General features: G+C 43.4%; 2 protein-coding genes across 5 annotated transcripts in view; one reads left to right on the forward strand and one right to left on the reverse strand.

Annotated features, from left to right (window-relative positions):
* The window catches only part of PRIM1 (DNA primase subunit 1), a 129,195-nt gene that overhangs the window by 51,145 nt on the left and 64,305 nt on the right, over positions 1-13,745 (reverse strand). The gene's annotated exons all lie outside the window — the stretch shown is intronic.
* LOC310840201 (retinol dehydrogenase 16-like) overlaps positions 395-13,745 on the forward strand; it is a 60,517-nt gene continuing 47,166 nt past the window's right edge. The window contains exons 1-4 of one of the 2 annotated variants that reach the window (XM_083729502.1): positions 430-916; positions 5,818-6,076; positions 6,577-6,734; positions 8,382-8,930. In XM_083729502.1, coding sequence (XP_083585628.1) covers positions 604-916; positions 5,818-6,076; positions 6,577-6,734; positions 8,382-8,599 — 948 coding nt within the window. In that variant the 5' untranslated portion in view covers positions 430-603 and the 3' untranslated portion in view covers positions 8,600-8,930. Of the gene's footprint in view, positions 917-5,817; positions 6,077-6,576; positions 6,735-8,381; positions 8,931-13,745 lie in introns of those variants that run through there. The other variant, XM_083729503.1, reaches the window with a different exon arrangement.

Consider the following 13,745-nt stretch of genomic DNA (forward strand, 5'->3'; position numbering starts at 1 on the left):
ACAAGAAGTTAAATAATAACTTATTTGGAAACTAGACAGTAACAATTATAAGGAACTAGAGGGGAAATGCAGTGATAAAAGTGAAACCAGAAGGTGAAACAGAAGGGGAGGAGGGAAGTCAAATTATGTTTTTATTTCTGAAGATGTACTGCATTTCAGTTCTTTTGTAAAACTGACAACTCAAAAAATAAAATTAACAAACAAAACAAATTGGGGATTGGACCTTGAGCAAGTGCAATATGTGATGCAGTGATGGCAAAATAAGGCGTATGACCTGTTGGATGCTGATGCTTGCACAATATCTGAGCTTAGTGTTGCTTATGTCTACATCTTTATAGGATCATACTGTTCCTCTTCATTTGGTTGTTCAGTGAATAAGCAGCTAGCTAGAACTATTGTTTATACTTGTTTTGGCTTCCCTCTGCTCCAAGCAGCTCATTGCTTCATGCAAAATTTCTCCCTCCCCTCAATAACACTGCGTGGGAGGCTAAATAGAGCAGCGAGCTTCATGCTGGAGCAGGCGTTGGGATTTGGTTTCTCCAAGGCTTCCTAGGTCCCTGTGTGTCCCCACTCTTGCAAGCTTATTGCCTGCAGGTTTCAGCCATGTGGCTCTACCTGGCTGCCCTGCTGGGGCTTTACTTCCTTCGCCGATGGTACAAGGAGAGACAGACGGTGGAGAACCTGACGGAGAAATATGTTTTCATCACGGGGTGTGACTCTGGCTTTGGAAGCCTACTTGCCAGGCAGCTGGATGCCCGTGGTCTGCGGGTGCTGGCAGCCTGTCTCACGCAGAAGGGGGCAGAGCAGCTGGACAAGGTCACCTCAGAGCGCTTGAAAACCACCATTCTGGATGTCACCAGTAAGGAGAGTGTGGCGGCCGCGACGGAGTGGGTGAAAGAACAAGTGGGGAACAAAGGTAGCTTTTTGTTCTGTTGTTTCCATGCTTTGGATCAGGCCAGGGATTATCTGTATCATCATCTGCTTATCTTTATTCCACTTTCCCACAAAATGTGGCCAAAGTGACTCCCAATATATCAAATGAACAAGTACTATTCAAAAAACAATTACCGTATTTTTCGCTCTATAACACGCACCTGACCATAACACGCACATCGTTTTTAGAGGAGGAAAACAAGGGAAAAAACATTCTGAATGAAACAGTGGATGTATCATTTTTGTGCTTCATGCTGTGGCCACAGACATGTGATCTGATGGTGAATTTGGGGTGACCCAATGCAAAAATCCTGAGAATCCATGTAGATCCATGCTTTGTAACCACATTTTTGCACCATTGCAGCCCCAGGCAACAGTGGGTGCGTGATTTTTGGGGGGCAGGCTGTAGCCATGGACATGCTATGTGCTCTGATGGTGAATTTGGGCTGACCCAATGCAAAGATCCTGAGTATCCATGTGGATCCATGCTTTGTAACCACGTTTTTGCACCATTGCTGCCCTGTTTTTGCATCAGATCATTGCTATGTGCTCTGATGGTGAATTTGGGATGACCCAATGCAAAGATCCTGAGGATCCATGTGGATCCATGCTTTGTAACCACGTTTTTGCACCATTGCAGCCCCAGGCAACAGTGGGTACGTGATTTTTGGGGGGCAGGCTGTAGCCATGGACATGCTATGTGATCTGATGGTGAATTTGAGGTGACCCATTGCAAAGATCCTGAGGATCCATGTGGATCCATGCTTTGTAACCACGTTTTTGCACCATTGCAGCCCTGTTTTTGCATCAGATCATTGCTATGTGATCTGATGGTGAATTTGGGATGACCCAATGCAAAGATCCTGAGGATCCATGTGGATCCGTGCTTTGTAACCACGTTTTAAGTGGGGAGGGAAGGAAAAATATAGAAGGGACAAGGAGCACGAGAGGGGTGTGCGGAGAAGCAGCTGGCTAAGAATGCAGGAGAGGGGTTTAAAGGGGGGGGGGAAGGAAGGCAAAAGTCCACCCACCCACTCAAGCCAGCCCTCTCTCTCTCTCTCTCTCTCTCTCTCTCTCTCTCTCTCTCTCATCTGCATGTTTTCCGCTGCCTGCCGAGTCCCCAGACGCAGCAGCAGCAGCAGCACCGGAGCGGACGCTCTGCTTTCCTCTCTACTTGCCTGGAGGGGAGGGGTTGCCTGGAGGGGAGGGGATTTCACTGCTCTTTGTTCCGTCTGAGCAAACAGCAACTGAAACAGAACAGGGTGGGCAGTAAGACCCTGAGGCAAAATGCAGGAAAGCAGCAGCCTTCTCTCCTCCGTGACAGCACAATATGATTTTTGCCTGATTTTTGCCATGCACTTGGGACAAACGGCTCCAGGGACCACACATTCGCTCTATAACACGCACAGACATTTCCCCTTACTTTTTAGGAGAAAAAATCTGCGTGTTATAGAGGGAAAAATACGGTAATCCAGGCTTCTGGTTTCCAGCCGTGAGATATGGCTGCCTCCCAAGAGATCGAACCCTCAGACTTGCCAGTAATTCAGGGTTAATATGAAGGTAATTAGCCCTGCTGCTCCCCCCCCCCCCCGGGTAGGGGAGGCTGTGCCACCCTCAGATAATCTGTTATCTGCCCTCCGCAACAAGATGTGGGGGCAGGGGGGCAGGGTGATGACCACGGCAAAAACTGGGAACCTTCCAGAAACAGTCTCATGAGCTGGGGATCCCTGTGTTCTCAAAATTATGAAAATTTGGACTAAGAAACAGGCATGTTCTGGAAAGGAGATAAAAAAGATCTCCTAAACGAACCAATATTTGGATGTCAAGGTTTTGAAAAGGACTCTATTGTTGTGTTTCATTAATGTGAGGTGAGCGGTTATTTTTCCTTCTATATATCTACATCTACACTTCTATGCCAAACCTCACCAAGAAAGAACAAACATTAAATGGAATGCAGGCAGATTTCCAATTGTAATTAGTTATCTGGCAGGGAAAGCTCCAGGGCCTGATGGATTTACAGCAAGATATTACAAAGAAATGAAACACATTCTGTCGTTGCCCTTGAAAGAAGTTATGGACAACATTCTTAAGGAAAGAGAAATTCCGGATACATGGAAGGAAGCATTTATTACATTTATTCCGAAACAAGACTCTGATTTAACACAAGTAAAAAAACTATAGGCCTATTTCATTACTTAATACAGATTATAAAATTTTCGCAAGTATTTTGGCAAAAAGGATAAAAAAAATACTGCAAGATATTATACATAAGGATCAAGCGGGTTTCCTACCTGGCAGACAGATTAGAGACAATGTAAGGAATATAATTAACATTTTGGAATATCTGACTGCCAGAAATGCGAAACAAGCTATGCTAATATTTGTGGATGCAGAAAAGGCCTTTGACAACATATCTTGGGACTTCATGCTAAAAAGCTTAGAATATATGGAGGTGGGGAAGGAATTTCTCAACGGAATAAAAGCAATCTATACTGAGCAAAAAGCGAAATTAATTGTAAACAATATGATTACGGAGGAAATAGGGATATCCAAAGGTACGCGACAGGGATGTCCACTCTCACCATTGTTATTCATCATGGTACTGGAGGTTTTTCTAAAATCACTAAGAGAAAATGAGACAATAAAAGGGGTTACAGTAGGCCGGAATGAATATAAGGTGAAAGCCTATGGCGATGACCTAGTCATAACGGTGGAAGAGCCTTTGGAAAGCATGAAAAATATACTTATGGAGGTAGAAGTGGCAGGATTTATATTGAATAAGAAAAAGACTAAAATAATTGTCAAGAACATGGATCAAGATAAGATAGAGAACATACAGCAACAAGCTGGCATAGAGGTGGTGAAAAAGGTGAAATATTTAGGTATTTGGATAACCCCCAAGAATATAGATCTATACCAGAATAATTACATACCAGTGTGGAATGGGATAAAGAAAGATCTGGAGGTGTGGGGACGAATGAAATTGTCATTTTGGGGAAGGATTTCAACGATAAAGATGAGCGTGCTGCCAAAACTATTGTTTCTGTATCAAACGATTCCAATAATCAAGGGGACTGGGGTCTTTACAGAATGGCAAAGAGCTATTTCAAGGTATATCTGGCAGGGAAAGAAGCCAAGAATTCAATTTAAGTTACTAACTGATGCAAAAGAAAGAGGAGGCTTTGCCTTGCCAGACTTGAAACTGTACTACGAAGCCTCATGTCTCTGTTGGTTAAAGGAATGGATAAAATTAGAAAATACAGAATTGTTAGGGTTAGGGTTATGAAGAAGTGAAAGAGTTTGTGTATGATTGGTTGCATTATTTTCAGATACACAAAATGTTCAAAAAAGATTTTAAAGAATATGGATATGCAGAGAAGGATTCTAAATTTCAAATAGAAATAATAAATAATGAACATAAAATCCTATCCAAAATGTATAAGATATTGTTGGAATGGCATACAAAAGATGAAGAAGTTAAATCAGTTATGATAAAATGGGCCAGAGATATTGGACATAATATACAATTTAACGATTGGATAAAACTATGGAATGAAAGTATTAAATTTACTGCGTGTACTGCATTAAAGGAAAATGTTATGAAAATGATATATAGATGGTACATTACACCAGTAAAACTTGCAAAAATGTACAAAACATGTAAGAAGTGTTGGAAATGTAAAGAAATAGATGGTACATTTTTTTCATATGTGGTAGGAATGCAAGAAAGTGAAAAGCTTCTGGGAGTTGATATACAATGAATTGAAAAAAATGTTGAAATATACATTTGTTAAGAAACCAGAGGCTTTTCTCTTAGGAATTGTTGGCAATGAAATAAATAGAAAGGACCACAAAATTTTCCAATATGCAGTAACAGCGGCAAGAATATTACTGGCTCAGAAATGGAAACAAGAACAATTACCAACGTTGGAGGAATGGAGAACGAAGCTGATGGACTATGCAGAACTTGATAAACTGACTGGGAAGATTAGATATCAACGAGATCAAAAATTCATCAAGGACTGGGGAAAATTAACAGATTACTGGGAATGTATAAGTGATAATGAAATAACGTTAGTGGCATTTAGAGAAGCTCTGTGATAAAATAAGAAATATTGTAAAAAAGTAAAATATAAGAGGGGGGTAGGTATAAAGGCAATATCAAAATTTGGAAATGTGTATTTAAAGAAATTAAATTTCGAATGATTGGCAGAGAAGCCGAAGGAAGTCATAAAATCAAAAAGTTTAAGAGAAATTGTAATGTGGTATGATTGTATGGAAAAATTAATAAAATATAATTATTAAAAAAAAGTAATTAGTTATCTGGCTGTGCAGCCCTCGTTTGAAGTTCTAATTTGACTTAGCAAAAGATAAAGGAGTTGAGAAAATGGCATCCATTAGCTGTGGTGCAGAAGAAAAAACCTCCTTCTGAGGGAGTGGGAAAAAATTTTTTTGGACTACAATATGGGAAACATTTCATGAAAAAGAGTGCATTTGTTTGCACGGATTATTATATAAAACAGACTCCATTCTCTGGCAGCATGCAGGGAAATCAGGTGGCTGCTGTGCAAATTGATGCCCAGGGCTCCATACTATCCTCCACTTCAGTGCTGTGCTCATTTGACAGAGGGCAAGGACTGAAGTTGCAAGAGTGTCTGTGCAGGGATCCTAAGCACTAAGTGAGCAAAAGATGTGTGGGAGAGAAGCTAAGATGGGTGCCTTGACTTAACAGCGTCATCCTTGGCATATAGTGCATAGCACACACACACACACAGCACTCACAAGAATGCAGATATACCCACATTTCCAAAGAATTGTGTATATCCAATTATTAGGGCAGGTGGGAACCTGGAACAATAAGAATATTTTTTTCTTCTCACACAGGGCTCTGGGGTTTGGTAAACAATGCAGCCATTGCTGCCCCATCAGCTCCCACTGAGTGGCTGACCAAAGATGGCGTTGCAAGGTTGATCGGTGTCAACTTTCTTGGGATGATTGACATGACGCTACACATGCTGCCCCTGGTGAGAAGAGCCAGAGGGAGGGTGGTCAACATGTCCAGTATGGCAGGACGACGGGCATGCTTTGGAGTACCCTATGCCGCATCCAAGTACGGTGTGGAAGCCTTCTCTGACATCCTGAGGTAAAAATGATAGTTCTGTATCTTCCTCTTTCTCCTTGCTTTAGTGGGATGTCTGCTTCTCCAGCTAAGTTTCAAGCAGAGGACAGCAATGACTAAAGAGCAGGTGCTGGGACATGTGGACTGCACCAGAGACTTACCAAGTAATCAGCAGGGGTTTGCACACCTAAGTTAGCTCTTTTTCTTGAGGAAACAATTTAATGTACCAGCAAGAGTTGTAAGCACCAACCTCCTGGTGGCTGCCTCTGAATATGCCTGATGCCGGGTCATGGACAATGCCCTGGTGCCTCAAGACAGAAGAAGACATGAGGCTGCATTTCACCACATCTCCCTCCCTCCCTCTCTTTCTCCCCTCTCCTCCTCCTCCTCCTTCCTCTTCCTCTGCTTGTTCTTCTTCTACTTTAAGGAAAGATGTTCTATTCCATGGAAGCCAAATCAGGATCTTCCTTATTATTCTGGTTCAGTAAGAAGATGTGTTTCTTGATTTTTCCTCCTCAATTCAGGCGAGAGATTCATCCTTTCGGGGTCCGAGTCAGCATTATTGAACCCGGTTGTTTCAAAACACCCATTCAGTCAAACACGGTAGAGAGCTACAAGAATGCATGGAGCCAAGCCCCTTCTGACATCAAGGAAGCCTATGGGCAGCGCTACTTTGAGCGCAGTGAGTAGAAATGGGCGGGGGGAACAATTCAGTTTGGTTTGCATTGTGCGAAAGCCTGCAATTAGAGCATGTGCTAATAAGTCCCACTGTTGCAGTGGAACACACACACACACACACACAGAGAGAGAGAGAGAGAGAGAGAGAGCGAGAGCGAGGGAGAGAGACCCTGAGACCCACCAGGCTAAATTGCTGGTTTCCAAATCCCACCCCTCTCCACCCATCAGTAAGATGTTGTTATGATTCCCAAGCTTTTCGACTACATCCCCCCTCCAATGGACACACTGACACATGTTTGTGTGTGTGTGAATGAAACTCCCCCCCCCTTAAAAACATAAAAGGCTGTTATGTACACTGTACTGGCCAATATCCCAGATATTTTTTACCATTTGCCTTTTCAGTGACTGAGGTAGATGGAGATGGGGGGGGGTATGAAGTCTATTTACAATGCTGATTATATTTAGGAGTGGGGGCAGAACCTAGCTAATGTGACACGTTCAGGTCTGTATCTGGAGAGATATGAAATCGCACCCATTCCTATCCTGTGGTTTGATCTTTGATTCAATTTGGCATACAGTGGTGCCCCGCAAGACGAATGCCTTGCAAAACGAAAAACGCGCAAGACGAAAGGGTTTTTCGGTTTTTGCGACGCTTCGCTAGACGATTTTCCCTATGGGCTTGCTTCGCAAGACGAAACGTCTTGCGAGTTCTTGCGAGTTTGTTTCCTTTTTCTTAAAGCCGCTAAGCTGTTAATAGCCGCTAAGCCGCTAATAGCCGCTAAGCCGCTAAGCCCCTAATAACCATGCTTCGCAAGACGAAAAAACCGCAAGTCGAAGAGACTAGCGGAACGGATTAATTTCGTCTTGCGAGGCCCCGCGGTATGCCACACTCCTATGGGCGGCTTGCCCTGGCCCTTGGAGTGCTACCCCAGGCACCCAAGCAGGTTGCCCTGCCAGAGCCCGAGACCAGTGTCGGATTTACGTATAAGCTAAACACGCTATGGCTTAGGGTCCCACTCTCTTGGCCCCCCCAAAAAAAATTAAAGGAAAAAAAACCCTAGATGTACATTTCCAAAATATAAGACAAAAAACAAATAAAATAAAATATTTATTTTCTTATGTGCAAATGGCTTTAGATACCTGTTAGGTCCATAAATTACCATATAGCATATATTCAACACAAAAAAAAAAACAGTGACAATTTGTTGTTGACAAAGGACAACTGGACATATAAAGGGCCCCAATATCTTCAGTAGCCTAGGGCCTCATCAAGCCTAAATCCGGCCCTGCCCGAGACAGAGACAGAGCCTGGGTTGCCTGCCCCTGAACCCGGCGTATGGCAACCCTCACCTAGATACAACTCTCAAGCTCCACCTACAGCCTGAAACACAGACTGACCATGTCTAATCCCCTGTTGAAAAAGGTTCCGTCTTAAAGCAACAGAAAATGCTCCCAATGCTCCTCCTTAGATTTAGACCTCTTAGGCAGAGAAATCCAGAAGCTAACCTATCCCTTCAGAACCTAAAATATTTAGGCAATCTCCTGCGGAGGTATAGGGCAGCATAGAAATCAAATCAATAAATGCAGAAATAAATACATAGATGTTTTTGCATCACTAAGTTTTCTTTAATTTCCTATATCCCACACACAGGTCTCAAATTATTAAAACTCTTCTCCTTCAACGGCAGCAGCAACTTTCAACCGGTCACGGACTCTATAGAACATGCCCTGACCTCCTGCTCCCCTCGCATCCGCTACTGTCCAGGATGGGATGCCAAACTCTTATACGTTCCTCTCTCTTACTTGCCAGACTCCATTTTTGACTTCCTGTGGAGATGCATTTGGCCCAAACCAGCACAGGCCGTGTAGAATATGCTGAAGAAACATGTCAGTTCTCCAAATGAACCAAGGAAGTCTTTGCACTATTAATGATGTTCCGTTGTTTCTCTTTTCTGAAGTTCTAAACCAGTGGTTCTGATACTTTTCTTCCCATGGACCACTGGAGAATTGCTGAAGGTCTTGCTGGACCACTCAATCATTTTGCTACCCATTGCAGCAACTGCAATGTGCCATGATAGGGTGCTCAGTTGTTTTTTATTGTAGTTTATAACTTCTTTTATATCTTTATATACTATGTATTTTATTGCATTACAATTGGAATTCTAGAGTAGAAGTCTATTAAAATGTTTATCTGTTGCAATGTAATGTCCTACTCAGTAAGGATTTCTCTCACACCACACAGATGCACCACTGAAAAACTGGTTTGATGTGGCATTTGGCCTATAGTTCCAGGAAACAAATTAATACCTTTGGTGGATCCCCAAAGTACACTGAGTTAAAGGCAGGATCATGATATTATCTCAGGGTTAACCTCAGTGTCCCAATGACTTTCTCATGAATGAGTTTGGCTGCAAGGCAGTGGAAGTTGAGAACCAGAGTTTTCCTTCTCCAGGACTGGCTACCTTCCCTTTTGGAAATGCGTGGGGCCCTGTCTCAGTTCTGGCAGCAACAACCAGGGTCGCCCAGAGTCACTGGGGAAATAATATGTCTTTTTTTAGCTCCATGAGTAAGGAAAAGGGGGTGGATTCTGAGCACCATGTGGGTGGGGTGGGCCCAGGGATTCTGAAGGAAGTGCTCCCAGATCTAACCTGGTGCCAAGATTTTGAGTTGGAATATGGGGCAGGAGATGTCCAGGGATGAGATTCCCCATGTGCCAGAGAGGAAGCAGCTGGAGAAATTGTCTAGGGGTGTGAGACTGGAGGCCCTGACCCACAACCCAGAAGGAAGGGGAGTAGAATACTGGACCCAACATGGACTGAAAACTGTGTTCGATGTACTCAAGGATAAGAATTCTGGGAAAACCTAGGCAGGCTACCTCAAAGCAGGAGGAGAGAGGTGAAAGCTAAGAGAATACGGAAGGGGTGGGATGGTTGGTTGGCTGGTTGGTCATTCATCAGAACCTCCAATCCCCTACACTCATCCTTCTGAATTTTTGCAAGTTACATTCCTATGAACACTTTTATGATGTATGAGGAGACCACAGTTAAGAAAAATGGGGTGCAGCAAGATTAGGATCTGTCGTCTTCACAGAAAAGATCTGGGGCATTCTAGGTACATGGGATGTGGTAGAGGCTGGTCCACTAGGTCTTCTGGAAGCCTGACCTGCCAAGTCTTTCCCCATCCACCATACAAATGATTGGACATCTTTGTTCTATCCCTACATATGTCAGAATAGAGGGAAAGGGTCGAACAAATTCAAGCCACTTTTCTTTGCAAGATCCTTGGTGCCCCTAAATGCATAAGTTATCTAACCTTAGGTGCCAAAACTGGTCAACATCAACAAACTTGGTAGGTTTGATAATAGGGCCCATGGAGCAGAAGGGGGAAGTCTGAAGATTCAGAGAAATCTCTAAATGTGGATATGAATTTGGTATTGTTATAATGTTGTAAAATTCAAATAAAAATTATAGAAGAAGAAGAAGAAGAAGAAGAAGAAGAAGAAGAAGAAGAAGAAGAGGAAGAAGAAGAAGGGACAATTATTGTTCCAGGTTCCTACCTAGCATAACATTTGGATGTATGCTAGATTTTGGAAGTGTGGATGTAATATTATTCTTGTGGTCTATATTTTGGTTGATATGTATTCTAGGATTTGTTAAAGTTGCAAAACAACGAAGCACGGGATGAAACAAGGGAGAAATTTCTGGAACAACATTGGGATATCAGCTCCACCCAAGGCATGAAGAATAACAGCAACAACTGAGGTGGGGAGACATAACATCTTAGAAGGACCGGAAGAAACAACACAGGAAGAAGAATTGCCACACACAGGAAGAACAAGGATGTAGTTTGAGTTCCTCACTTGTAGTTTCATAAATCATTTAACGTGTCAACATGAATAGAAGTTATTAATATTGCAGTTGTTGTATAAGGGATTATTATTATGACTGGAATTTAATGGAAATTAATAAGATTTTGGAAGGCAGAAATAAAGAAAATAATAGAATCATCAAATTTAGCACACAGGGGGCCACTTTATCTAAATTACATAATTCAGACTTGGAACCATTGGTATTAATAATTGTATTATAAACTGGTATTGTTATAATGAGGCAATTATTGGATTGTAATTGAAAAAGCCACTTCTGTGCTGGCAAAGGAGGTGGGGTTGCAGGCTTCACACCCCTCCCCCACACGCGCAGGGGCTGGCTCCAGCCCCTACGGAACAAGGGAATCCCCGTTCACCTCCCTCACCTCACCTAACCCGGCTTCAGGCGAGGCCCCTCCTCTTTCCTCCGCTACAGCTGGAACATTTTTACCAGTGTTTTGCTTCGCCGTTCCTCCGTGATCTGTCCCGTTCGCATCCCGGCCATGTGGGACGGAGCAGTCGCCGACAACTGTCGAAGAGTCGCTGCATTAGGAGCCTATTTTATGGATCAGAGCTGAAATCACGGGTGTGTGTGTGTGTGTGTGTGTTTAAGCTGCAGGTTTTCGTTCATAATTGCCCGCCCGCCAGCACCCGGATTCTGGAGGTTCGCGTGACCTCGTCGTGCTGGACGCCGCTCACCGAGGCTGATTTCAATGCAACCGCCTCCTCCGCGAGTCGGGAGCTAGAGTCAGAATTTCACGGGTATTTTCCAGCAGTTTCCCTGCAGTTTGGGAGCTCCAACTCCTCTCCATGGAGTGGTAACTTATAAGGGGGCATTGTTTCGGTTGCATGAGCTGTGACGGGAGTGGGGGAAAGAGCAGCCCCCTGAGGTTTGGGGGTTTTAGCCAGCATAATCATTTTTGAAGGTTGCCGCGGTAGCTCGAGCAGCATTGCATTGTGGTAGCCCACGTGGTTGGAGGTTTCCTTCCCTTGAACTGCGGCCATTTTAGGTGAGGCAGCAGCTGCCTGCCGATTAACTTTTCATAAAATTTGCTAACTGTGTGCGGGGGAAAGATTAATAATTTTATTGGTAGCTGAGAGGACGCAGGAGTCAGCAGTACCAAAGGGTTTTAGTCGCGTATTTTATTAAACTGCAGTCCGAATTGAAGCGGTCACTTGTGTGTGTTGCCGGTTGTTGGTCGCCACTACACAGCGTTGCTAGGCTACCCGAACCCACGTGGTGCAGGCAGGCTTTGTTTTCGGTGGCCACCTAGGGAGAGGCAATCGGCGAGCATAATTAGCAATTCATTTGGGGTTGAAATTTATCTGGTTATTTGAATTTATTTGCGTTACGGCCTGCCTTGGGGGGGAATTTCCCCCGTTTAAAATCCCTATAGCCACACTGTTGCCAAGACAACGTCTGCCAGCGCCGCCATTTTAAGTGAGCCCACGTGATCTGCCATTTTAGGTGAGGCACGGCCTGGCCAGCATTGCATCTCAGCGGCAATTTTAAGCTGCCGGGTGCTGGGAATGGCTAAGCCGTTTCATTATAGACTCTCGTACCTTCATATAAAGCCACTGCCTTCAAAATAAAGCCACTGCCTGTGCAGGCAGAGCTTTCTCTGTGCTGGTGGGCTGCTACCCTGTAGCCCCATCGGAAGGATTATTTTGTGGCTTGCTTGGGTCCAATTCAGGTTCCTCAGGCGGCAGAGCTCCTCCTGGGGGAGCCAACAATACTAATTCTCATCAGGACATAGGTATGCCTAGTCTCTTTCAGGATTCATCACAGCAGGGGGAAGTCTATTGTTGCAATCTGTGGGGGCCAACTTAAAGCGTTTGATTTAACTGACAGCCGTACATTCAAAATTGGAAAAGTGCTCCGTGCTGTTTATTGTGTTGCTCAAAAGTTAATTGGTACAGTTTGATAAATAAGTAGTAAATGCTGCAGCCGATAAGCGTTGCACCGCTGCCTACGCAGTTAGCTTACAGCAGTATTGCTGTGCTTTTAAAGCGGTCAGCTTGGGCAATACTGAGCTAAGCCTAAGGGTTTAGTGACAAGTGTTTTCCTTAAGCAAATTTTATAACCAATAATAGTTGATATATATTTAGACAGATACATAGATGATAGATAGATAGATAGATAGATAGATAGATAGATAGATAGATAAAAAGATAATTAGGTAAATAGAAAGATACATAGATAGATAGATAAACAAACAAATAAAATGAATGAATAAATAAATAAATAAATAGGTAAAGACTTATAGAAGAGAATAATTAACGACAAAGGTTAATAATAATAGTGTATAAATAAATAAATAATAAATAAATTTTAAAAATAACAATTATATATATAAATAAAAATAAAAATAAAGATAGATATTAATAAACAAATAAATAAATAAATAACCTACGTGCTGGTGGTGGTACGCTCCTTTCGCCATGCCTCCTCTGACGAGGAGGAACAACAGGGACGCCAAGACACCCCGGCCACGGTCCAAACAGTAGCCAGCGCTGTTCAGCAGGGTGGAAAAAGGAAGTCCAAGAGGAAGCACACTGCGAAAAAAGGCAAGAAGAGCAGGAAGTCAGACTCCGAGGATGAGTCAGGTACCTCCGCTTCAGATTTGGATAGCGATGCTCCCATGGAGGATTACTGGGGCCAGGGCAAGGATATTTCTGGGCTCCCTTTGTGGGTGCATGAAAGGAGGGCTAATTCCCACCGCAAGTCCTTTAACGGGTCCCTGGAATGGAAAGAGGGGGGTGTTGGTGGAAGATGTAAAAACATCCACCAATGTGTCCACTGATTTTATACTAGGCAATCATTTATCTAAGAAGAAGAGGACTAAAATACTCAACGGGGATTACATTGACATATTCACTTTCCTCCCCCTGACTAAGATGACTGGTAAAGGGGAGAAAAAACGTAACTATGGGATCCCCCGGGCGGAACACACTTTCGATAATTGGTTACATGGTTACCAGGTCTTTATGGGTGTAGTTTCCGCGGCTTATCACAAGCGGGCTATGCATCTTATAGCACACATGGCACACGTGAGACGGGCCTTCACAATAGCAGGGGAGAATGCTGCCTTATCTTATGACGAGGATTTTCGTAGAAATGCATCACTTCTGCCATCCACTCGCTGGGAA

This window comes from Podarcis gaigeae, assembly GCF_964106915.1.
Source record: "Podarcis gaigeae genome assembly, chromosome: 2".
NCBI classification, from domain to species: Eukaryota; Metazoa; Chordata; class Lepidosauria; order Squamata; family Lacertidae; genus Podarcis; species Podarcis gaigeae.